Below are 24,709 nucleotides of genomic sequence, written 5' to 3' on the forward strand. Positions count from 1 at the left end.
CCTCCCGATACCCAGACCCTAGTCTTCCTCCCCTCCCCCACTCCTCCGCCCCACTCCGCTCGCAGCCCCGGCCCACTGTCCCCGCCCCCACCGTGTCAACCCCCCCTTCCCCCACCCTTCCCCCACCCTTCCCCCGCCGCCCCCCCTCTCGGCGGGGCGCCGGTCCGGGCGGGGCCGCCCGAGCTCCCGGGGCCCTGGCTCGGGTCCAGCCCGCGGCCCAGGCCGGGCGGCGGCGGGCGGGGTCCTGGCGGCGCGCGGTTTGGGGGTTTTTTATAACCCTGGCAGGCGGCTCAGGAAGTGCCGTCCCCGCGCCCCCTCCCCCGGCCACGCCGCCGCGCTCGCTCCCTCCCTTCCTGCGCGCGGGCCGGCGAGACCGCGGCGGGACAGCAGGCGGAGGCCCGGGCGGGCGGCCGGCCGCGGGTAACGGAGCGGGCGGGGCGCGGCGGGCCGGGGGGCTGCGGGCGACCCTGTGCGTCCGCGTCGCAGCCCGGGGGTGGCCCTGGGCCGCGGGACGGGGGACGTCGGGCCGTGGGGGCCGCAGCGGTGTGTGATGTCCCTGAGCGTGTGCGACACGCAGCGCGCCCCTGAGGTCCTGGGAGCCCCTGTCTGGGTTTGTTTGCTCCGTGTGTGCGTGTGTGTGTGTGAGTGGATGTGAATATCCACGTCTGTATAAATGCCGTGTGTCCGCGCCTGTGTGCCTACGTGAAAATCTGAATGTCTGGCTGTGTTTGAACTTGGGTGTAATGTGTGATGTGGGTGTTGTGTGTCTGCGGAAGTGTGAGTGTAAGCCAATGTGTGCACGGAGTTCAGTGTCTCCTGGGTAAGTGTCCCGATGAATGTGTATTTGCACACATCTGCCGGCGTGTCTCCCTGTGTGTGTCAGGGTGTAAGGAGTGTGTAAATGCCTGTGGGTACATACATCTGGTGGGTCTCAAGGTTTGCAGGACTGTGTGAGTGTGTTCCTGGTCGGTTCTGAGTGTGTACGTGTCTGTGCACGTAGGCCCGGGTGTGTGTCTGTCTGTGGGGTGTGTGTGTGAATGAGTGTGTATGCACATAGATCTGGGGAGTGTGTGGTTGTGTCTCGGGTGTTGGGATGTGTGAGTGTGTACTGAGTAGGGGTGTCTTGTAGGTCTGGGGTGTCTGGTGGTTGGTCCTCCTGCTGCACAGGTACGATCACCCTCAAGTCTCTGTATGTGTGTGTGTGTGTCATTGGCAGTGTGTGTGTGTGTCTGGGTGTGGGAGGGGCGCCGCCCACTTCCCCTGAGTTGGTGACTGGGGCCTCGGAGGTCTGTCTCTGGTGTCTCCAGCCAGAGGCTCAGGGCCTTTAATTAGTGGCTGGCTGCATACCCACCGGGTGCCTGGGTGCCGGCCTCCTCCCGGGCTGGGCCTTTGTCTGCTCTCCTCTCCAGGCAGGGACTCCTGCCTGGCCTCTGCCCCGGGGCAGCCTCCATCTCGGCCTTGGCCTCACTAGGAGGCTCTGTGGCCCTGGCCCCCAGCTCGGCCCTGGAGTCTGGGCGTAGAGCAGCGGGGGTCCCCCCAGGATCCCCAGGATGGGATGGAGTCTCCGTAGAGGCGGTTTCCGTCCGGCATTTCCTCCCCCAGCCTCCAGCGAGCTGGCACCCTCCCCCACGCCGGCCACCTCCCTCCTGCCTTCCAGAAGGAGGAGCTGGGGGGAAGGCCAGGCCTGGGTACACACACACACACACACACAAACACACTCCTGCAGCCGCGCAGGGTCACATGGGCAGACACCACACACAAAGTCACTCAGTCGCAGACAAGTGATCATCCCCCAGATGCAGGCTGGGGGAGACCCCCTGCTGACCTCCTGTTGCCCCCACCCCTAGAGGATCAGGATCAGGAATCCTCTACCTGTCCCCAGGCCTCCTCTTTTCCCTGCTCCGGAGCAGCCAATCTGTTCATGCCCCCCACAGGCTGTCCCCCTATTGCAGATGCTGGCCTCCCCCTGGTAGACACTTCATACCTGTACCCTCCTCCAGGTTCCTCCCACCCCACACCCCACCCCACCCATCACCTGTGCTGGGTCCTCTACCCTCTCCACTACACCCCCTTGAGCTGGAAGCACCGGAGGCCGGTGAGGTTGTTGGGGAGAGGGGCCCAGCTTCAGAGGAACGAGATGAGGACTGTACCAGGCCTAGCAGTGCTAGGAGGAGGAGGAGGGGAGAGACAGGACTGGGGGGAGGCCAAGTGGCTCCAGCCTCATTTGCAGTGAGAATGCTTCCACCTGGACATGGCAAGGTGGTTAAGGCAGGAAGGGGCTCAGGGGACCCACACACAGGGAGGGCTTGAATCCCAGAGCTAGTCAGGGATGGAGTAGGAGAGGAGATGGGGGTGAGGTGGGAGAAGGGGACAGAAGTGGGGGAGGAGGGAACTTTTGGGGAACGAGGGTTAGGAACCAAGGGAGGATGAAAGCCAAAAGGAGGTTGACCAGGGCTGGGGAGAAGGTGTCCTCAGTGACCCCTGAACTGCAGCCCCAGCTCCGCTCTCCTCACTGCCCCTTCCCACCCTGTCCAGGCTCCCAGAAGAGGCACTGAGGCCCAGAGGGACCCGCACACAAGGATTCGACACCGCGCCACCAACTGAAGCCCCCATAAGGTAAACAAGAGGGGGGAAAAGAAACCCCTGGGGTAAACATCAGCCTGTCTGAAAAGAGCAACACAAAGGCTGAGAGTGAGCTCCCCATCACTGGGTTGGGGGGCTCTAATCAGAAGAGAGGGAGAGGTCAGCTTCTAAGTCAGCATCTATCTGGCTTCATCCCTCAGGAGCTGAACTGCCCTGTTTGGGGATCAACTCTCAGACTTGGCCAGGCTGCAAAGAAAACAAGACAGTGTGTGATTAAGGGGGAAATTGCACAGAGGAGGAGGAGGAGGGCGGAGACAGGAGGGGGTGGAGGGCTTGGCACGGGCGGTGGCCCAGAGCGGTGTCTGTGGCAGGCTGGCCCAGGGTAGATGCTGGAGAAACAGACCTGCCCCGCAGGCCTGGAGCTTCGAGGAAGAATCGGAAATGAGAGGAAGCGGGACTAAGGGCCAGGCTAGGGTAGGGTGGAGGAGAGGTCACGGGAACAGAGACCAGGATGCAGGGGCGGGTGAGTGGTGCTACCCGTGGCAGAGACTCCCAAGGCAGGACCCCTCACCCAAGGTGGGAGGGGCACTCACGCACTGGCCTTGGGTCATCTCTGGGTTGAAAATGCACGCTGACCAACCTTCACGTGTCCCAGGCCAGTCCCCTCTCCCCTTGTGGTCCTCCTGAGCTGGCCCTCAGGGTCGTGGGTCCGCACCAAGCTCCTCCCTGCCCCTGGGACCTTTGCCCCTGCTGCTCCTCCACCTGGCACACCCTCTCCTGTCTCTTCATCCTCCCACTTCCACTTCCAAGCCTCTCGGTTATTTCTCATAAAGAGCATGCCCTGATCTGAATCATGTGTCTCTTCATTTACTGGTCTGTCATCTTGCTCCTGGGAGACTGAGTCCCATGGGTTGAGGGGGGAGTAGGGCAGGGACTGTATTCACATTATCCATGGACTGTACCCCACCAGGCTCCGCTGTCCATGAGATTCCCCAGGCAAGAATACTGAAGTGGGCTGCCATGCCCTTCTCCAGGGGATCTTCCCAACCCAGGATTGAACCTGTGTCTCCTGCATTGCAGGCAGATTCTTTACCGCCTGAGCCACCAGGGAAGCCTATATTATGTACAGTCACCACCTGATGAATGAATCCTAAGGGTTATCGTGGAGATGAATGTGCTTGGCCAGTAGCCAGCACATAGTAGGTGCTCGTGGAGTCAAGATCCTCGGCTGTCCTAAGATGATGAGGGGGATGCTGGGGGCGTGGGGGGAAAGGGAGGGAGTTTACTGAGCTAGAGATGCGTTCAGTCTTCAAACCTGGAGTGGGGAGAGGGTTGGCTACAGGTGCCCTTGTCCACCTGGCAAGGGACCTTGGCACTGCTCCAGCCGGCAGTAGGGCCAGGCCCCTCCCCAACCTAGCTCCCCACCCTTTCGCCTCCCAGGAGCCCGGTGATGCTGCCCAGGCTGTGAACAGGGAAGGCAGCGCTGCGTGGGCTGCCAGCAGCCGGGGCTGGGGAGAGACATGTGGACACGTCGCCTCTATGGCTCCCGCCTGCCAGATCCTCCACTGGGCCCTCGCCCTGGGGCTGGGCCTCGCATTCGAGGTCACACACGCCTTCCGGTCTCAAGGTAGGCCCAACCCAGGGTGGGGGGTGGCGGTGGGAACTGAACGGGGATCATGGGGGGTGGGGAGGCCCTGGGGTCAGTGAGGCCAGAGTCTTGCCGCCAGTGACCCAGATTCAGGGGCCACTGAAGCCAGCCTCACTCACCCTGCAGCCAAGCAGGCAGGACACAGGGCTCCTTCCCGGGGCCGACCCCAGGCCTCTGACCCTCACCCATAGATGAGTTCCTGTCCAGTCTAGACAGCTATGAGATCGCCTTCCCCACCCGAGTGGATCACAACGGGGCGCTGCTGGCCTTCTCACCTCCGGCCCCCCGGAGGCAGCGTCGGGGCACGGGACCTCAAGCAGAGTCCCATCTCTTCTACAAGGTGGCCGCACCCAGCACCCACTTCCTGCTAAACCTGACCCACAGCCCTCGCCTCCTGGCGGGGCACGTGTCCGTGGAGTACTGGACTCGAGAAGGCCTGGCCTGGCAGAGGGCCGCCCGGCCCCACTGCCTCTACGCGGGCCACCTGCAGGGCCAGGCCAGCAGCTCCCACGTGGCCATCAGCACCTGCGGGGGCCTGGTGAGTGGAGGGTTCTGGGAGATAGGGCGGAACGCCTACAAGCTTGGGAGTTAAGAAAACACTTATATGGGTCACAGAAGGAATCACAGTGACAGGGGTTTTTTTTTTAATTCCAATTTTTTTTTTCCCTCTCTTTCTTCCTTTCTGTCTTTATTCAGCTGTGCCAGGTCTTAGTTGCAGCACACAGTTTCTTTAGTCTTCATCATGCATGCTGGATCTCTAGTGGCAGCATGTAAACTCTTAGTTGTTCCACGTGGGATCTAGTTTCCTGATCAGGGATCAAACCAGGGTCCCCTGCCTTGGAAACGCAGGGTTTTAGCTACTGGACCACCAGGGAAGTCCCCCTCAGTGAGAGTTGTTGAAACATTTTGAGCCAACCAAGAGGATTAGCTATTTTAAGATGCAGCTAAAGCAGTACTTAGAAGAAAATGTGTAGCCTTAGGTCAGGCTGAAAATTAATGAGCTGAACACCCATCTGAAGAAACTAAAAAGGCAGTAGCAATGTAAAGCAAGTAAAATAGAAGGAATGAAATCATAATGACAGAGATAGGGCCCCAGGGGTCCTGGAAACCGGAACCTGACCAAACCTTCTATCCCATTTTCCCAACCCCCAGCACGGCCTGATTGTGGCAGATGAAGAAGAATACTTAATCGAGCCCTTGCAAGGGGGGCCCAAGGGGCACCGGGGACCGGAAGAGAGTGGCCCCCACGTGGTATATAAGCGTTCCTCTCTGCGTCACCCTCACCTGGACACAGCCTGTGGAGTGAGAGGTACAGCTGTCTGTCTGGGGCTGGGCAGAGGTCCTGCACAATACCTGTGCGTCAAGATAGAGGTGCATGCCGGCGTCCCTCCACCTGGAAGGTCAGCTGCATGCAGGGAGCAATGCAGATGGTCAGCAGGGCAGTAGGCAGCGGGACAGCCCAACTGTCACTTCCAGAGTCGAATGGCCCAACAGTGAGTGAGAAAGGCAGCCAGATAGCCAGCCAGGTGCTGTAAAACCATCCATCTGTGGGATTATCATCTGATCAGACAGTTAAGCAGCGGGATAGTTGTAGCAGATACTGGAGAAGTTGCACATTGGAAAATGTCAGGAGAACTTAACCACCGTTTGGAAGATCAGATTTACAACCAGATGTGCAGGGGGACAGTTATAACATCAGATATTTAGGGGATGGGAAAGAAAGTAAAGTATTAGTTGCTCAGTCATGTCCAGCTCATTGCAACCCCATGGACTATAGCCTGCCAAGCTGCTCAGTCCGTGGAATTCTCCAGGCAAGAATACTGGAGTGGGTAGCCTTTCCCATCTCCAGGGGAATCTTCCCGACCCAGGGATCGAACCCAGGTCTTCTACATTGCAGGCAGATTCTTTACCATCTGTGTTACCAGGGAAGCCCCAAGAATACTGGAGTATGTAGCCATTCCCTTTTCCAGGGGATCTTCCGGAACCAGAGATTGAACCCAAGTCTCCCACATTGTGGGCAGATTCTTTACTGTCTTGAACCTCTGGGGGAGCCAGCTGGACAATAAAGATTCACCAGGATAGTCATAGAGCTAAAAAAAATCATCTCTGTCCAGTGAAAATACAGAACCACTGGAATGTTTTTAGTTGCATATCTGAGTCTCAAAGTAGCATATCGTGGCAGACACACAACCACAGTGGGTTGTACTAACAGAAAAGTGGTGTCACAGTTGGATGACCAGTGAGACAGCTGGTCAGAAAAGACTGTCAGGCAGGGGAATTATTCTACAGCCAGACAGTTGGGCTGCAGGGTGAGTAAAAAGTTGCCCAGTCAGAAGGCCAGGGAGCTGTCCCAGCACACAGTTCTGGCAGTAGAGCAGGCTGCTACACACCTCTATTTGGGCAGTAGAATTGTCAGAAAGCTGCATGGTCTTGTTGGCTGTCGTGGGATGCTGGGGTGGCTGTTCGACCAATGAGTTTGGCAGTGGGGCAGACTCACCATTGTAGAACCAAGAGCAAAAGAATGAGGTGTTTGACAGCCAGATGAACCGTCAGACAGGGACTTGGACAGCTAGAGCAAGCAGCAGAATGACGAGAAATTGCCCATCCAGATGAGAAACCATGGAAGGGGCGGCCGTGGTGGCTGCGCACCCTGAAACCGCCACCTGCCCGGCCCCTCGGGAATGAAACAGAGCGTGGCCAGCCAGGCCTGAAGCGCTCCGTCAGCCGAGAGCGATACGTGGAGACCTTGGTGGTGGCTGACAAGATGATGGTGGCCTACCACGGGCGCCGGGACGTGGAACAGTACGTGCTGGCCATCATGAACATTGTAAGTGCCTCCCCCTCCCTGGACATGGACCCCCAAAAATGTGGAGCCCACCTCCAGAGTCAGGAAAAGGGCTGTCACCATCCCCCCATCACTGATCAAATGCCAGTGAAACAGAATGGGAAGGGGACAGGGTGAGTCAGAAAAAAAGCCTGTTAATGACAAGTAGCCTAGCACAGTAGTTGGGAGCATGAACTCAGGAGCTAGCCAACCTGGCCTTAAATCTCAGCTTTGCCAATCTTGGACTGTGTGCCCTTGGGCAAGCTACTTTGCCTCTCTGCCTTGGTTTACCCACCTGTAAAATGGGTTTAATAATTGTACCAACTTCATAAGGCTACGTGGATGCAGTGAATTGCTAAAATGCTCACAGATGCACCTAACTCATAGTACTTACCCTATAATTGTTTGTTGTATAAAATTAAACAGGCAGCTTGCAGGTACTTGTTGAGGTTAGCAGTACATTTATGGGCGTGCATCTCTCTGCATGCAAGGCTCACCCGAGCACCTTCCTGTAAATTCATACAAGGCGAGCTGGCTGACTCACACTCAGAGTCGGCACCCATCTTGGATCTTGATCAAGACTCTGGACCTTTCTGAGCCTCAGTTCCTGCCTCTGTAAAATGGGATTATAATAGTACCTGTCACAAAACTATGGTGGGAGGGAAGACAGCTAGACAGCTTGGCACGTAGTCAGGGTTTGATGAGTGATGCTGTTGTTCCACTGAAGCAAAAAGGGAAGAGAGAAAGTTTAGCACAGACAGATGACCTATTATGTAGACATAATATCATGCCTAACCCCACTGTTTTCTGCCCAGGCTCTGCCTCCCTTCCTTGGGCTTCCAAGTTTCCTCAAACCTGCCAGGGTTTCTGGGGAGTTTCCACACGGGATGGTGATGGCTCAGGGCTTCAGGTCATTGCACAGAGTGGCCTCCATCATCCACCTCCCCTCTGACCACTCCCTCCTTCTCTCTGACCACTGTCTCCAGAGCTTCCAGCCTCCACACATCCACTTTCCAGTGGTGATGCTCAAATTGGTGCCTTCAGACAGTATGGAATGAGGCCAGATGTGCACATCTTTCAGGCCTCCTCTGGGCAGAGGCAGCTGTTGGGCGGGCATTGAGGATGGAGGACAAGCCGACAGGCTGAGCTGGGGGCTTGAGTCGAAAAGGCAAACACTAGCAGGCAGGCTTAGCCAGACTGGGGTTCCACTTTCAGCACCCACCAGCTGTGCGTCCTGACCTCTCTGAGCATCGGGTGGCTTACCTGTAAAATGGGAATGCTAATACCTGCTCCTGTGAAGACCTGGGCGGCAGGCATAGCCTGAGCCCCAGCACACAGTAGGCGCTTGATCGATACAAGCTGTTGTCCTCGTTTCTCTTTTTGTTTCCTATTCTGGGCCCCTCTTAAGACTCGGTCTCTCTTGTTTCTTGGAGGTCAGGTTGCCAAACTTTTCCAGGACTCGAGTCTGGGAAACATCGTTAATATCCTGGTCACACGCCTCATCCTGCTCACGGAGGACCAGGTGCGGGGGAGGGGGAGGTTCCGCCACCTTCCACCACCACAGAACTCAGCACTGCCTGCGTTGCCCCCTGGGTGGCTGGTACCTGCGTACCTCACTCTGTCCATCCTCAGCCCACCCTGGAGATTACCCACCACGCCGGGAAGTCCCTGGACAGCTTTTGTAAGTGGCAGAAGTCCATCGTGAACCGCAGCGGCCATGGCAATGCCATTCCGGAGAACGGCGTGGCCAACCATGACACGGCAGTGCTCATCACGCGGTGAGGGGCGAGGAAGGCTCCGGGGGGCCCTTCTGGGGGGGGCGCTGGGGGAGGAGCGAATGGTCCTGGGGACTGCCCAGGTCCAAGCAGAGGTCACTTCTGCTGGGAGATGGGAGAGACCAGGACTGTCCAGTCGCCCTGTCGGGGAGCCAGGGAAGGGGAGGGGCTGCTGGGAGGCTGAGAATGTGGGGAGGCAGGTGGGGGTCTCTCTGGGCACTGACGCAGCCTTCACTCTGTCCTTTGTTCAGTCAGCCACTCATGCACCCCAGCATCTCCAAGGCTGGCTGGGAGAAGAGCATGAGGTTTCAGTTCAGGGGCAGGACTCAACCGTGAGAGGGGCCGGGTGTGGGGGAGGGCGGCCCTTAGGGAGGCAGCCCAGCCTCCTGACTCCCTCGTCTCCTCCCACAGCTATGACATCTGCATCTACAAGAACAAACCGTGCGGCACACTAGGTACCCGGGTCCCCTGGGTTTCAGGCACCTCTGAAGGCAGTGGGCTGGGTGACCCTGGCCCGGTGGGGGTGGGGACCTGGCAGAGTGGACAGAGCCGACAGACACAGCCCTGAGCCCCCAGCCCCACCCCACCCCCACGCCCATTCCCCAGGCCTGGCCCCTGTGGGCGGCATGTGCGAGCGAGAGAGAAGCTGTAGCATTAACGAAGATATCGGCCTGGCCACGGCGTTCACCATCGCCCACGAGATCGGACACACGTGAGGCCGGGCTCACGGGAGGCGGCGGGCAGGAGGAGTGGGGAGTGGCGCCCACCACCTGGTGGAGCTGCTCGCTGCCCCGTCCCCAGGTTTGGCATGAACCACGACGGCGTGGGCAACAGCTGCGGGGCCCGTGGCCAGGACCCAGCGAAGCTCATGGCGGCTCACATCACCGTGAAGACCAACCCATTCGCGTGGTCCTCCTGCAGCCGTGACTACATCACCAGCTTTCTGGAGTGAGGATCTGCCCGCCTGCCTGCCCGCCCTGCCCAGGGTCTCACACTCATGTTTGGGGGAGAGGGGCTGCCTCTGAGGAGGGTGATATGCTCAGGGATGCTCCCCAGGGGCCCCTGTGTGCTTGGCCTGCAGCCCTCCAGTGTGACAGCTGCGCTCTTCCCTCCACAGCTCGGGCCTGGGGCTCTGCCTGAACAACCGGCCCCCCAGACAAGACTTTGTGTACCCAACTGTGGCCCCTGGCCAGGCCTACGACGCAGATGAGCAGTGCCGCTTCCAGCATGGAGTCAAATCGCGTCAGTGTAAATACGGGGTAGAGAGAGCCTTCCTGCTTTCCTTCCTGGGAGGGGAGGGGGCCTGCCACCACCAGGGTCAGGGGTGGGGTGGGGACAGGGGGTGGGAATGGGAGAGCTGGGAAGGGATGTGAGCCTCAGTGGCGGGTTCGGGGACAGAGATGGATGGGAGGGTTATACAAATGTCACACGCAATCTCAGTGCTCAAGGACAAGAATGGGATCCCCTTGTTTCTCCAGACCCCTGTTTTGGGGGCTGAGCTAGGGAGAACCTGGGGGGTACCCCTTCTGTTGCAGCAGGACCAAAGTCCCAAGATCCCTAACAGGGCCATTTTTAACCAAACATCCAGACTTGGTGGAAATAGTTTCCCAGGGGATGAACCATCTTCCCCACTTGGCAAAAAAATGGGACAGAGGCTTCCAGGGACACCCTGTCTTCATTCCCTGCATCCTCCGCTGACTGGTTCACAAGATCTCTTGGCCCCAGTCCTTAGCTGGACAAGCTCTGAGCCTCCTGATCACGCCCCACTCTTTCTTGAGGCTTAGGCTCAGCTCCTGAAGCCCCATCCACCCAAAGAGAAGCAAGCTGGGGGTGCCCTCCCAGCTCCTTCCAGGAAACTGGTGCCCACTGGCTTCCCTGTTCAGCCACCAGGGACCCCCGGCTCATCTAGGGCCTGCCCCTCCCCTGCCCCGCTTCCCCAATTCCCTAAACATGCTCCCCAACTCGTTACAGCCTCACCCCAAATAGCCCAGCCACAGCCCTTCACATCTTTAAGACTCGAAAAGATCAGTTTGAATGTCCAAGCTGAGACCATGTCAGCTCAAAACAGGGAGCAGGGAGGTGTTAAAAGGCCTCACTTTATTCTAGTGCAAGACAGGGAAAGAAACCCTCAATCCATTAAATCTTTTTAAAGATTTAGTTTATTTACTTATTTAGTTATTGTTGGCCGTGCAAGATCTTTGTTGCCGCGTGCAAGCTTTCTCTAGTTGCAGAACACGGGGGCTACTCTTCGGTGCAGTGTGTGAGCTTTTGGTTCCAGTGGCTTCTCTCGTTGCTGAGCACAGGCTCTAGGCTCCTGGGCTTCAGTAGCTGTGGTTCCCAGGCTCTAGAATGGTGGCTCAGTAGTTGTTGCACATGGGTTTAGCTGCCACATGGGATCTTCCCGGACCAGAGATCAAACCCATGTCTCCTGCACTGGCAGGCAGATTCTCAACCACTGTACCACCAGGGAAGCCCCTTGATCCATTTATATTTAACCCACTCTTGCCACCTAAGTCTACCCAACTTGGCTCCCTCTAGTGAATTCCTAAAGAATTCAGAAGCCACTTGAGCCTCTGCTATGTCCCAGGTGTCCTAACTGTGACAGTGGTGGCAGACACTTACTGAATGCCCACTACAGGTCCAGCATGCCATACCTCTCATCTCAGTTAAACTCCTGACAATCCTAACAGCCACACATTGCAGGGGGAGGCACTGAGGAATAGGGAGAATGCCTTACCCAAAGTCACAGTTAGAGAACATGGCGGAGCTGGGGTTTAAGTCAAGCTTTTTTTCTGAATCCAAATTTTATAATGAGGTAGGGAGGTGGAGGAAGTGCCAGATTATCAAGCATGGACCATTGCTGGTTGTATGTTGAACAGACTTTTCCTTTTATTTTTCCAAGGAACATCTTCTGGGCCCTCCTGGCAAAGGGATAAATAACTGACTACATATAACTCAGTTAATACGTGTAAAGAGCTGGGCCTGAGGCATGGTCTGGAGGTAGTTGTGGCCTTTATTACTCCGTAACAAGGTGTTTGTGCAAGCCCTTGCGTATTGAGTCTGTCGTCCCGTGCCTCTCAGCCATATGTAGGCAAGGCCCATCTTACAGGCAAGGCCCAGAGGAGGGAATGTGTTACAAATTGGTGGGGGAGTTAAAGTCTCCCAGAGTTAAATGAGACCCAGGACTCATTTCTTACCATGGCACCTCCTTGTGGAAAAGAGGATGAGCAGGGCTGGACTAGGCATTTCTCTTGAGAGGTGTCAGAAGTGGGATCTGTCATATCCTAACAAATGGCCAGGAGAATATAACCCAAGAGGTGTTTTGGGTTTTGTTTTGTTTTGTTTTGTTTTTTAGTAATTTTATTTAATTATTTATTTTTTGGCTGTGCTGGGTCTTCATTGCTGTGCGGGGTTTTCTGTAGTTGCAGCGAGCAGGAGCTATTCTTTGTTGCAGTGCCCAGGATTCTCACTGAAGGAGCTTCTCTTGTTGTAGAGCACAGGCTCTAGGGTGAATGGGCTTCAGTGATTGCTGCACACGGGCTCAGAAGTTGCAGCTCCCGGGAACAATAGTTGGGGCGCACTGGCTTAGTTGTCCCAAGGCATGTTGGATCTTCCCAGACTAGGGATCGAACCCATGACTTCTGCATTGGCAGGCAGATTCTTTACCACTGAGCCACCAGAGAAGCCCCAGGCTGAGTCTTTAGATGAGAAGTATCCTCTGAGGGAGCAAGTTTGAGGACCACCTTGTAAGCTTCTCATAGGTGTGCAGTTGTCTCTCAGAGGCTGACACAGGAAACGTCCCTTCCTACAGCCATTGATGGGTCCAATCCCAAATCTTCAAAGCTTGGGAGGATCAGGTTCAAAGAGAAGATTACATGTGACTGTAAAATGAGGCAAGAAGGATTTCCACGTCTCAGAGGCAAGACTTTGGGAAATGAACAGGATGTAGGCTAGAAGGTCATACCTGAACCCAGTAAGGCTTGTCCAGGGATATTAATTAACCTGGGCCTAAAAGGTCAGAATGGCTCCCTGGGACTGATCCAGCTTCCTGCCATGGACAGGACCTGCTGCCAGAGTCTTTGTGTTGTGTGTTTAGTCGCTCAGTCATGTCCAACTCTTTGTGACCCTTTGGACTGTAGCCCACCAGGCTCCTCTGTCCATGGGATTTTTCAGGCAAGAGTACCAGAGTGGGTTGCTGAGGTTGCAACCAGAGTGGTTGCAAGTAAGACTCAGGAAGAAGATGGGCTGATTTTTCACTGGGAAAACTAGAGCAGCTTTCCACACAGACCCAGCCTGGCCTTATCCCCTCTCAACCTTTCATAGATTAAAACTTTGCGGAGCTTCCCCAGTTTAGGTTGGGGAAACAATAAGAACCACCTGCTGGGGGAATAAAAAGTTAGAGGCAGGGCCCTTGACCTGAGCCATCATCAAGCCTGGAGTTTTCAGAACCACAGCTCTTGAGGTGGGCTGCTTTGCCCACTCTAAAAAGAAATCCAGCATCCTTCCTCCTTATTCCTCAGCTGGTCCCAAGTTTCCAGAATGGGAAGTGCCAGGAGTTGAACTATCGAGAAGATCCCCTGGGGAAAGAAATGGCAACCCACTCCAGTATTCTTGTCCAGAAATCCCATGGATAGAAGGGCCTGCGTGCTAAGTCACTTCAGTTGTGTCCAACTATTTGTGAACCTGTGGACTGCAGCCTGCCAGGCTCCTCTGCCCATGGGATTCTCCAGGCAAGAATACTGGAGTGGATTGCCATGCCCTCCTCCAGGGGATCTTACCAACCCAGGGATCGATCCTGTGTCTCTCACATCTAACCTGCATTGGCAGCCAGGGTTTTTACCACTAGTGCCATCTGGGAAGCCCAATCCATGGGCTTGGGCTACAATCCATGGGGTCGCAAGGGTGGGACAGGACTTAGCTTCTAAAGAAGGGGCTGAACTACAGAGGGATTAGATCGTAGACCCAGCGATCGATTAAAGTTCTGGGATAGAATCCAGATTGCCTCCTTAGTAGCTATCTGACCTCTAGCAAGTGACCCTATCTCTCTGATCCTTGGTTTTCCCACAGTAAAATGGGGAATATAGTGTCTAAGGGAGTTTGAGGGTCTCCTAGGTGTTTGATAGGACTTCCCGTGTAGCTCAGCTGGTAAATAATCTGCCTGCAATGAGGGAGACCTGGGTTTGATCCCTGGGTTGAGAAGATCCTCTGGAGAAGGGAAAGGCTACCCACTCCAATATTCTGGCCTGGAGAATTCCATGGACTGTATGTATAGTCCATAGGGTCGTGAAGAGTCGACCCGACTGAGCGACTTTCACTTTCACTAGGTGTTTGATAAGTGCTGCTTATAGCCCGAGAAGAGGTCCCTTCCTATACCCTGCCAGTGGTTGCAAAAAGAAACCCAGGAAAGGAAGGCTGGAAACCCACTGAGCGGGTCTCCTGGGTTCTCCCAAGGAAGGTGGGAGGGAGGGTCCGAGCCTGAGCGGGCACCTTGGCCCGCAGGAGGTCTGCAGCGAGTTGTGGTGTCTGAGCAAGAGCAACCGGTGCATCACCAACAGCATCCCGGCCGCCGAGGGCACGTTGTGCCAAACACACACCATCGACAAGGGGGTGAGCCTCGACCGGCCTGGGCCACCGCCGGGGCCCTCCATCGGCTTTGGCCACGCCCACTGCCTGCAGGTCCCGCCCCCTTCCGAGGCCACACCCCTCCCAGGCTACGCCCTGCATGCTTGGCTCAATACTACCTCCGCCCACTGCTGGGAACTGTGCTTAGGCCACGCCCCCATGTTACCCTGTACTATCCGGGTCTACGGACCCCACCTCCATCGTTCCCCTTTCGCCCCTTCCCCGGAGGGCTTAGAGCTCCGGCTGTGGGGCTGGGGAGGGTGTGGGAATGCTCGCCAAGGCCTCGAGACTGCAGAGTCCGACTCACCCCCGCCTCATCATCCCGCCCGCAGTGGTGCTACAAGCGGGTCTGCGTCCCCTTCGGGTCGCGGCCAGAGGGCGTGGACGGTGCCTGGGGCCCGTGGACCCCGTGGGGTGACTGCAGCCGGACGTGCGGCGGCGGCGTGTCCTCCTCCAGCCGACACTGCGACAGCCCCAGGTCAGCCCTCAGGCCCTTCTGCCAGGAGAGGCTGGCAGCCCCTGCCCCCTATTCCCCATGCCCCATTTCTCTCCTGTCCGCCCCCGCTTCCAGGCCGACCATCGGGGGCAAGTACTGCCTGGGCGAGAGACGGAGGCACCGCTCCTGCAACACCGAGGCGAGTACCCCCAGGACCTCAAGCTGTGTCCCTCTGACACGAGGAAAGAAAGGCATAAGTCAGTTTCTAATGAGCTCTGACCGGGTGGCCACCATCTCCTTTGGAACCTGCAGCGGCCACCCACTCCTTTCCGGGCCCTCCCTACACCTGTCCTGGGTCCCAGCTCCTTCCAGCTCACACATTTGCAATAGATGCGTCTCCCACCTGGAAATAACTGCTTGGCCCTGATAACCCTCTCCAGCCACAACGGGCCCCTTCCTTTACTGCCCAATTCTGCTCCCCACCAAAGCCCCACCCCTGCCCCAAAGCTTACCCTGTGCTCCTTGCCAATTCAGTGGCCAAGTTTTCACTGCATTCCTTTCTGACCAGGGACCACTGTCTCTTGTCCAAAACTCCCAGCCACAAGTCCCACACACTCATGAAGAGTGTGCTTGACTCCTTTCTAGGCCCGCTCTCTCAAGAAAGACTCCATGGTCTGAAACCAGAAACCCAGGTGTCATTCTTAGCTTGCCCACAAACTCGAATGAGTTACCTACTCCCATTGCAGAGGCACCTGTCCCTTGGGCCTCCTCCCTGGCTTCCCTGCCTCCAGTCTCAGAGCATGAGTTCTCCAGCCCTGGGGCCTCTGCCCTAACTACATCCCCCCACACTCCATACCTGGCCTCCTGACTTCTTCCTTCTGGTGCCCCCAGGACTGTCCCCCAGGCTCCCAGGACTTCAGGGAAATGCAGTGCTCTGAATTTGACAGCGTCCCCTTTCGTGGAAAATTCTACACATGGAAGACTTACCGGGGAGGTGAGCGGGGCACTGAGAATGTCGTGAGGTGGAGGGGGCAGCTGCAGGTGGAGGCAGGATCGTGGGTTTTGTTTTGAGCAGCCCCTCTCCCAAGGAACCAGAGTGCCCATGAGTGCCTGAACTAAACAGTGGGGACCCCCACTTCCTCTGTGCAGCCTGCCTATCCTCGTTGGGTCTGGGGTCTGGCCTTTGGTCTAATGGGGCTGTGCCCCCCAGGGGGCGTGAAGGCCTGCTCTCTCACATGCCTAGCAGAAGGCTTCAACTTCTACACGGAGAGGGCTGCAGCTGTGGTGGACGGGACTCCCTGCCGCCCGGACACAGTGGACATTTGTGTCAGCGGCGAGTGCAAGGTGGAGGGGACTCCCAGACAGAGGGCAGGGGAGGCGGGTGGCTGGAGGTGGGAGGCGGCTCCCTGACTCCCCCTGCACCACCACTGCCCTCCCCAGCATGTAGGTTGCGACCGTGTCCTGGGCTCCGACCTACGAGAGGACAAGTGCCGAGTGTGCGGGGGTGACGGGAGTGCCTGCGAGACCATTGAGGGGGTCTTCAGCCCAGCCTTGCTTGGGACTGGTGAGAGACCCCAGCTTCCCTCCCACACTCCCCCATTTGGCAGCTGGGGGCACAGCTCACCCCAAAAGATTGAGGAGTAGTGCCCCAGGTCACAGTCAGGAGCTAGCTTGGGCTCTGGTGCCTAAACCTTCACACTGAAAGCATCCTGGAGGTGGGCACCTAAATCCCTCCCACGCCCCATGGGAGGGTCTCACGCCGTCCAGAGGAGCCAGAAGCACGACTCTCCAGGGGGCCTGACGGGCTGTCTGTGCTAGACCACAAAGCTTACTAGGGGCAAGGTAGCTGCAGGGTGTGGTGAACTCGAGGGCTTCCAGCCTTGGGCTGAAGGAAGGAGACCCCAGGGAGTGTTTCGGGGGCGGTGAGAGTGGGAAAGTGTTTAGGGCCCAAACAGGCACTGAAGGCCAAGTGTGGCTTCCAGGGTACCATGTGGGGGTCCAGGCAGGAAAACTAGTATGCATGGGGGATGCAAGTGGGCAAGGATAGAGGGTCCACAGGGGCCCAATATCATCCAGGTCGTAAGTGATGGAGCCCACTGCAACCTGACTCTGACTGCTAAAACCATCAAGTCACCGTATGTGGCTCAGGAACCCCATGGTACCCCCTTCCTGCTGCTTGTCTTAGGGTGGGGGTGGGTTGGACCATTTTAGTGGTTTGAGAGGTAAGAAAGTTGGAGTTCAAATCCCAGCTGAACCACTTTCTATCTATAAAGCCTGGGCAAGCTGTTTCATCTCTTTGAGCCTCAGCTTTGTCATCTGTAAAGTGGGTATGATGACATGTCTACTTCACAGAGCCAGAGACACAGTGGGCCTCTCTGTCAGCGCTTAGCACAGTAATGGTTAACTGCTGTCATCAGGGACCAGGAGTGGGGGGTGGGGTGGGCAGGCAGGTACAGGGACAGACCAAGCCTGTGACACCTGAACTCCCCGTCCAGGGTATGAGGAAGTCGTCTGGATCCCCAAAGGCTCCGTCCACATTTTCATCCAGGACTTGAACCTTTCCCTCAGTCACCTAGGTGAGCCAGAGGTGGGGGAATGAGGACTGAGGGTTAGCGGGGGTATCACTGTGGCTGGAGTTCTGACCTCTCTGCTATTCCCCCAGCCCTGAAGGGAGACCAGGAGTCCCTGCTGCTGGAGGGGCTGCCTGGGACCCCCCAGCCCCACCGCCTGCCCCTGGCCGGAACCACCTTTCAGCTCCGACAAGGGCCGGATCAGACCCAGAGCCTAGAAGCCCTGGGACCCATTAATGCATCTCTCATCGTCATGGTAACGGCAGGGCTGGGAGCATGGTGCAGGAAGACGTTAGCATCCTTTTGGGACCTCAAACTTGGCTTCTATTTAATTCTCCCCCGCCCCCCCATCCCCCACCGCTGCGACCCCAGGTACTGACCCAAACTGAACTGCCTGCCCTCCGCTACCGCTTCAATGCACCCATTGCCCGTGATGCACTGCCTCCCTATTCCTGGCACTACGCACCCTGGACCAAGTGCTCAGCCCAGTGTGCAGGCGGTGAGACCCAGGAGTGGGATGGGATGGGGCAGGTTCTGGTCACCAGGCTGACCTTCTGGGCCAGGCAGGGCTGAGCGGGCCTGTCACCCGCCCCCAGGCAGCCAGGTGCAGGCTGTAGAGTGCCGAAATCAGCTGGACAGCTCCGCCGTGGCCCCCCACCACTGCAGCGCCCACAGCAAGCTGCCCAAGAGGCAGCGTGCCTGCAACACGGAGCCCTGCCCACCTGAGTGAGTGCCGGCGGGGTTGCAGGGCCTGGGCGACAAGCTCCTGGGATCAGAGGAGTCAAGGCTCCCTAAGGTGCAGACAGGGGTGTCCCAGAGTCAGACTCAGAGCAGCGGTGCTCCCTGATTTGCTCCCTGCCCCCAGGGCGGGTCCAGAGTAAAGATGTTCTGAGTTTGGTGTGTGGGGTGGCGGGCGCAGCAGGCATTCGGGTGCCAGTTTCCATAGGATGCCGGTTGTCAGCCAGGAGGACCTGCCAGTGCCCGGAGGTCAGGGTGCTGCCCTGCCTCCTGTCTCAGACCGCCCCTCCCCCCACAGCTGGGTGGTAGGGAACTGGTCGCGCTGCAGCCGCAGTTGTGATGCAGGCGTGCGTAGCCGCTCCGTCGTGTGCCAGCGCCGCGTGTCGGCGGCCGAGGAGAAGGCGCTGGACGACAGCGCTTGCCCGCAGCCGCGCCCCCCAGTACTGGAAGCCTGCCACGGCCCTGCCTGCCCTCCGGAGTGGGCCGCCCTCGACTGGTCAGAGGTCAGCCGCCGCTTCCCGCCCGCAACCCACCCACTACTCCCTAGGCAGAACACGGAGGGGCTGGGGTGGCCCCACGTCGGGCGCCGCCCCACCAGGCGCCTCCCCACTCCCGCTGGCCCTAGTGGGCCCCCCGTGATTGGTCCAAAGTTGACTATACCGTCCTCCGTTCCCACTGAATCAGCATCCTTGTTCAAGTGGGGAGCAGGGCGCCCACTGAGCATGAAACGCCCCCTCCCAACTGCAGTGCACCCCCAGCTGCGGGCCGGGCCTCCGCCACCGCGTGGTCCTCTGTAAGAGTGCAGATCACCGCGCCACGCTGCCCCCCGCGCATTGCCAGCCCGCGGCCAAGCCACCAGCCACCATGCGCTGCAACCTGCGCCGCTGCCCTCCGGCCCGCTGGGTGGCTGGCGAGTGGGGCGAGGTAGGCGCGTGCACCCTGCCGAGCGGGGACCCAGGGTAGGGGCGACAGGGCGGGCGGCGGTGCCGGGCTTACGCTCATCGGCGACTCCCCACAGTGCTCTGCGCAGTGCGGCTTCGGGCAGCAGCAGCGCCCCGTGCGCTGTTCCAGCCACACCGGGCAGCCCTCGCGCGAGTGTGCCGAGGCCCTGCGGCCACCCGCCACACAGCAGTGCGAGGCCAAGTGTGACAGCGCGCCCCCGGGGGACGGCTTGGAAGGTTTGTGGGGCTGGGGGGCCGAGGGGCACTGGGAGGGCCCTGTCCAGAGGATGCCATAGACAGGAGAGCTGAGGGTCCTGACCTTGTCCCTAGAGTGCCTCCAAACACTGACATCCCTTTCTCTGTCACCTCCAGACCATCTTTCATCATCTCCTGCCTGCCTACATGTATTGGGTACCACTGTGTGCCAGGCGTTGTAGGAACCTGATTTTTCTGGGGGCCCAAACTCAGGTCATTCCTTCAACCACCTCCTTGAGTCTAATCCTCCCTGTTCATCTCCACCTATGACATTTGCAGTTGTTCACTCACTAAGTTGTGTCTGACTCTTTGCGACCCCATGGAAAAACTGCCCTCCACTCTTCCCCAATGTGAGCTTCTCTTGTGGTTCAGACTAGCAGAGAATCCGCCTGCAATGCAGCAAACCCAGGTTCGATCCCTGGGTGGAGAAGATCCCCTGGAGAAGGCAATGGCAACCTACTCCAGTATTCTTGCCTAGAAAACTCCATGGACAGAGGAGCCTGGCAGGCTACAGTCCACAGGGTCACAAAGAGTTGGATAAGACAGCGACTAACCCTTTCACTTCCCCAGTAGCATATTGAATACCTTATGATCTGGGGCAGGGGGCTCATTTCCCGTGTCCTCTTTTTGCCTTTTCAAATTGTTCATGGGGTTCTCACAGCAAGAATACTGGAGTGGGTTGCCATTTCCTCCTCTAATGGACCACGTTTTGTCATAACTCTTCACTATGACCTGTCTGTCTTGGGTGGCTCTGCACAGCATAGCTCATAACTTCATTGTTATGCAAACCCCTTCACCATGACAAGGCTGTGATCCATGAAAGGGGTCTGCTACATTATCTGCCTGATGTTATCTTTCAATCAGTTTCTCAGCCTCAGGCACTATTGATGTTTGGGGCCAGATGGTTCCTTGTCTTGGGGGCTGCCCTGTGCATTGTCAATGGTTCAGCATCCCTGACCCTGCTAGATGCCAATGGTACCCCTCCTCTCATTGGTGAAAACCAAAAAATGCTTCCAGACATCTCCAAACATCCCCTGGGAGACAAAACCGCCTCCCTTGGAAACCACTGCTCTAAATATACCCATCTCTTTCTACCTAAGTAAATGTATATTTCATAGAGCGCTATAGGTTACTTACTCCAGGCACTGGGACCAAACTGCCTGGATTCATCTTCCATCTCTGTCTTGTTTTTCTTATTGTCAAGAGGCGGAGGAGTGGTGGTATGTGTTAATATATTCACTGGAGGTAATACCAGCTTAAGCTGCTGCTGCTGCTAAGTCGCCTCAGTCGTGTCCAACTCTGTGCGACCCCATAGATGGCAGCCCACCAGGCTCCTCCATCCCTGTGATTCTCCAGGCAAGAACACTGGAGTGGGTTGCCATTTCCTTCCCCAATGCATAAAAGTGAAAAGTGAAGTCGCTCAGTCGTGTCTGACTCTTAGCGACCCCGTGGACTGCAGCCTACCAGGCTCCTCGGTCCATGGGATTTTCCAGGCGAGAGTACTGAAGTGGGTCACCAGTGCCTTCTCCGTACCACCTTAAGGAGAGAGACTAAATCCACGTGAAGCCCTTTATTAGCCCAGGCTCTGTCATACACCAGTGACTGCTAAGTGGGAACCCTAGTCCGTTGTCAGGAACAGACTGTCAGCTACCCTTGAACACAGAATACACATATATACCCTGAGAGGAAGAACCACACTGGAGTTCAAGGTCCCCAGTGTGTGACAAAGGGAAATGAGCAAGGGTTATATACGCCAAACGGGTAATTGGAAAAGGAACACTTTTCTCGTGATTTTAACACGGTGTCCAAGCCCAAGACCTTCACCCTCTTTCAAAATTCTCCAAAGAGCCTAGTGACATGGTTACTGTTAGAAGCCCCACTTTTAGAGCTGAGAAGCCAAGGCACAGAGAAGCTAGGAAGCGGTGTGCAGCCATTGGTCGCACTGGGGGAGGGGGGAGGCGCTGAGACCAGATTCCCCTCCCCTTCCTCTTCTCCCGCCCCTTTCAGAGTGCAAGGATGTGAACAAGGTCGCCTACTGCCCCCTGGTGCTGAAATTTCAGTTCTGCAGCAGAGCCTACTTCCGCCAGATGTGCTGCAAAACCTGCCAGGGCCGCTAGAGGACGCTCGGCCTTCGGAGCGAGCCCTGGATGTGCGCGGGCTGGGGGTGGGGGGAACCAGGCCTGCAGCTGACCAGCCTGAAGGAGCCCGAGGGGGCAGGAACTGGGAGTGAATGGTGAGATGGAGCTGGAAGTTATTTATTGGGAACTCCTGCAGGGCTCCTGACTAGGGGCGGGGGTTGAGGGGGGCGGTGAGGGAATGGAGAGGGGCTGGCCACGCCCACAGCCCCTCCTCTGCGCACCTCCCAGTTCACAGAGAGAACCGCCCCCCCCCCCCCCGCCCCCGCCCCCCCCGCCAGGGTGAGCTTGAGTTGGGAACAGTTGCTCTCCCTAGAACTCTTGCCACCCACCTTTAGGGAGCCCCTTACACAACACCCGCCTTTGATCGGAATATGTACTGTGAAGAGTGGGGGTGGGGAGGGGGTCAGCCGGTGCCCTGCCCTCCCCAGCACTGCCCTGCCCCTCCACTCTGAGCTGGGGGGGTGGAAATCTATGTCCGCTATGGGGGAGGGAATTAGCACCACCTCCCTGACACCCTGCCCCCGACCAGACCAGCTAGTGGGGGGAGGCAGAGCTGGGAAGACCCACCCCGTTCTCTGCCTTGCCTGCCCCAGGGGGACCCCGTCATCCAGGCTACCCCCATGATGGTGCTAGAGGCCCTGCCCTGGGGCCCACACACCCCCTCACCAGGAAGCCCTCCATCAATAAAGTTCTGTCTTGTGTAGATTTCCGTGCCTGGCTCTGTGTGTGTGTGTGTGTGTGTGGGGGGGTCCCATTCAGCTATCCCCCCACCCTGGAAGCGGCCACACCCCCTCACAGGTCGGCCCCAACAGCCCAAAGGGGACTTGTACCAACACAGACTAGAGCCCAGTACCTTTAGGTCAAAAATACAGTTGCTTCTTGTACTTCCTTGGTGGTCCAGTGGTTGAGCATCCGCCTGCCGATGCAGCAGACACAGGTTAGATCCCTGGTCCAGGAAGATTCCACATGCCCGTGGGCCAACTAACCCCGCGCACCACAATTCCTGAGCCCAGGCTAGAGTCTGCGTGCTGCAACTACAGAAGCTGACCAGCCCCACACTCTGCAAGAGAAGCTACCGCAATGATGAGCCCACACACAGTAAGGAAGAGTAGCCCCCACTCGCCGCAACTAGAGGAAGCAGGGTGCACCAAGGAAGACCCAACAGAACCTAAAATAATCTTTTTTTTTTTTTTAATACAGCTTCTCACAGAGACTCCCAAAGCAACGCAATCTGGCACCCGTTACCCCAGCCATCACACTCCCTGTCACTCTGCTATCTCCAGCAGCCCTGGACTCCTGAAATTTCAGAGTCCCCACCAATCTTTCCATCTTAGGGCCTTTGCTAGAGCTGTTTTCCTCTGCCAGGTGTACCCTCCCCTTCCTCCTTCACCTGGTTAACTCCAGCTCACTTCGCAGTCTCAGCAAAAACAGTCGTCTCCTCCCAGAAGCTTCCCCTGACGCCCTCAACAAGGTAGGGGGCGGGGGTGTCGTCCTGACTTCACTTCTAGTGCCCTGGAGACATTGCTGAGGTTTGCAGGCACCAAGCCCGTCGGTTGAGAAACGGGCTGCTCCCCAGATGTGGCCACTAGGAGGCGCCGCGGCACTCCAGTCTCCGCGCAGGATGCGGTGTGTCGCCTGGAGCGCGGGGATACCCGCGTGTGCAGGCCTTCCTGGCAGGCTCTCCCAGGGTAGGTTTCTGCCTCCGCCACTTCCCCACTGGGTGGCAGACGACAGCCTCTCGGAACTGCCATTTCCTCAAATGTCAGAAGGAAACCAGCACACGCCCTACTGGTCTCCCAAACATCAAGAGATGGGCCAACATTTGATGGATGTCATGTGCTTCCCTGGTGGCTCAGACGGTCAAGAATCTGACAGCAATGCTGGAGACCCGGGTTCGATCCCTGCGTTGGGAAGATCCCCTGGAGGCGGGCATGGCAACCCACTCCAGTATTCTTGCCTGGGAAATCCCATGGACAGAGAAGCCTGGCGGGCTACAGTCCATGGGGTCACAAAGAGTCAGACACGACCGAGCAAATAATACTTAACGTGCGCGCCAGGCGCCCTCGGCAGGATCCCCAGCCCCACCGCCGCCGTTTTAGGATGAGAAAATGAAGAGAGCTGGGGCGGCGGGGCGGGCGGGGGGAGCAGTCATTAATTCTAGACATAACATCCAAAGTCTGGGACCTTCCAAATGCCCCTGGCTCTCGGGACCCTCCACTTCGGGACCCTCCACTTCCACTGCTCTCTCCCTGCAGAAACGCACCTGATTTCCAAGGTCTCTTCCTGGAAGAAGGACCAGCGGAGGCAGCTTCGGAAGTGAGAGTTTGCCCCGGGATGCCCAGAGCAGATACACATCTCAAGTAGGTCTGGAAGACTCCTGAGCAGCCCAGGACAGAGCAATCAGTCCGCAGCCAGCTGATCCTTGTCCCGCCTGCTGCAGCCGCGTCCCGGGGGGGGGGACGGGGCGGGGGGCCGCGAGGGAGTTGGAGACGCGGTTTCCTGGGGTCTGGCAGCTGCTGCCTTCCATCCTTAACCTCTCCCTTCGGGCTCTGGGCCCCAGCCCAGCCAGCTCCCTCGGGCCCGTCTGGGCGCTCTCCCCGCCCCCAGGCTCAGCTTCCCTCCCCGGTAGCAGCGGGCCCCTCCCGCCAAAAGGAAGTGAGAAGGGGGCTGTTGTAAGAGGAACTAGAGCCGGGAGTCTGCCGGAGGAGCAGGAGCAGGGCCATGCCCGAGCCGCCCCCAGGAGCTTCCTGAGCCTGCACCCCTCCCACGACCCCTCCAGGCACCTCCCCAGGGACCCAGACACCAGCCCCCACCATGGTAAGTCATTCAGGGTGGGCCCTGAAGTGCAGCAGTCGGGGTCACCAGTCAGATGGAAGGGCCTAGAGGCCACCACCAGAAGGTGGGACCATGGGAATGGGCACAGCAGACCCTTTGGGATTCTGCAGTACAGCTCAGGTGTGCCAAGCATCCTACACAGGGCACCAAGCTCCCATTGGATGGTGGACAAGATACCAGAGTGGGGATGGGGCACCAAGGATGGAGCAGTAACTGGAGGACAGAAAGTGGTTTTGAAGGTTCACACAGTGCCTGCAGGTGCAGGGACAAACCCCTTTCCTGGGGCATGGGGAACCCAGTTCCTAGTCGAGTTTGGTGCCTCATCTCCCTGTGTGGCCTTGGGC

General features: G+C 57.8%; 2 protein-coding genes across 3 annotated transcripts in view; both read left to right on the forward strand.

The window, feature by feature from the left end:
• Positions 1 to 637: 637 nt before the first annotated feature.
• On the forward strand, positions 638 to 22,235 carry ADAMTS10 (ADAM metallopeptidase with thrombospondin type 1 motif 10). Its single transcript, XM_040241480.1, has 25 exons — positions 638 to 2,616; positions 4,024 to 4,210; positions 4,423 to 4,769; positions 5,384 to 5,540; positions 6,841 to 7,058; positions 8,494 to 8,577; positions 8,688 to 8,833; positions 9,242 to 9,285; positions 9,437 to 9,542; positions 9,632 to 9,778; positions 9,948 to 10,089; positions 14,330 to 14,437; positions 14,785 to 14,930; positions 15,024 to 15,087; positions 15,780 to 15,882; positions 16,099 to 16,232; positions 16,329 to 16,452; positions 17,384 to 17,464; positions 17,551 to 17,714; positions 17,831 to 17,957; positions 18,055 to 18,184; positions 18,495 to 18,699; positions 18,944 to 19,120; positions 19,215 to 19,374; positions 21,400 to 22,235. The coding sequence occupies exons 2-25, from the start codon at positions 4,123 to 4,125 to the stop codon at positions 21,507 to 21,509; spliced, it is 3,312 nt and encodes a 1,103-aa protein (XP_040097414.1). The 5' UTR covers positions 638 to 2,616; positions 4,024 to 4,122; the 3' UTR covers positions 21,510 to 22,235.
• Positions 22,236 to 24,207: 1,972 nt separating this feature from the next.
• The window catches only part of MYO1F (myosin IF), a 39,454-nt gene continuing 38,952 nt past the window's right edge, over positions 24,208 to 24,709 (forward strand). For both annotated transcript variants that reach the window (XM_040241481.1, XM_040241482.1), the window contains exon 1: positions 24,208 to 24,347. In XM_040241481.1, the coding sequence (XP_040097415.1) occupies positions 24,345 to 24,347 (3 nt within the window). In that variant the 5' untranslated portion in view covers positions 24,208 to 24,344. The remainder of the gene's footprint in view (positions 24,348 to 24,709) is intronic.

Source organism: Oryx dammah, unplaced genomic scaffold, assembly GCF_014754425.2.
Source record: "Oryx dammah isolate SB20612 unplaced genomic scaffold, SCBI_Odam_1.1 HiC_scaffold_5, whole genome shotgun sequence".
NCBI classification, from domain to species: domain Eukaryota; kingdom Metazoa; phylum Chordata; class Mammalia; order Artiodactyla; family Bovidae; genus Oryx; species Oryx dammah.

Coding starts and splice junctions, on each gene's coding strand:
- ADAMTS10 (XM_040241480.1), top strand. CDS start 4,123: ATGGCTCCCGCCTGCCAGATCCTCCACTGGGCCCTCGCCCTGGGGCTG. Junction 4,211..4,422: donor ACACGCCTTCCGGTCTCAAG/GTAGGCCCAACC, acceptor CCTCACCCATAG/ATGAGTTCCTGTCCAGTCTA. Junction 17,715..17,830: donor ATGCATCTCTCATCGTCATG/GTAACGGCAGGG, acceptor CTGCGACCCCAG/GTACTGACCCAAACTGAACT.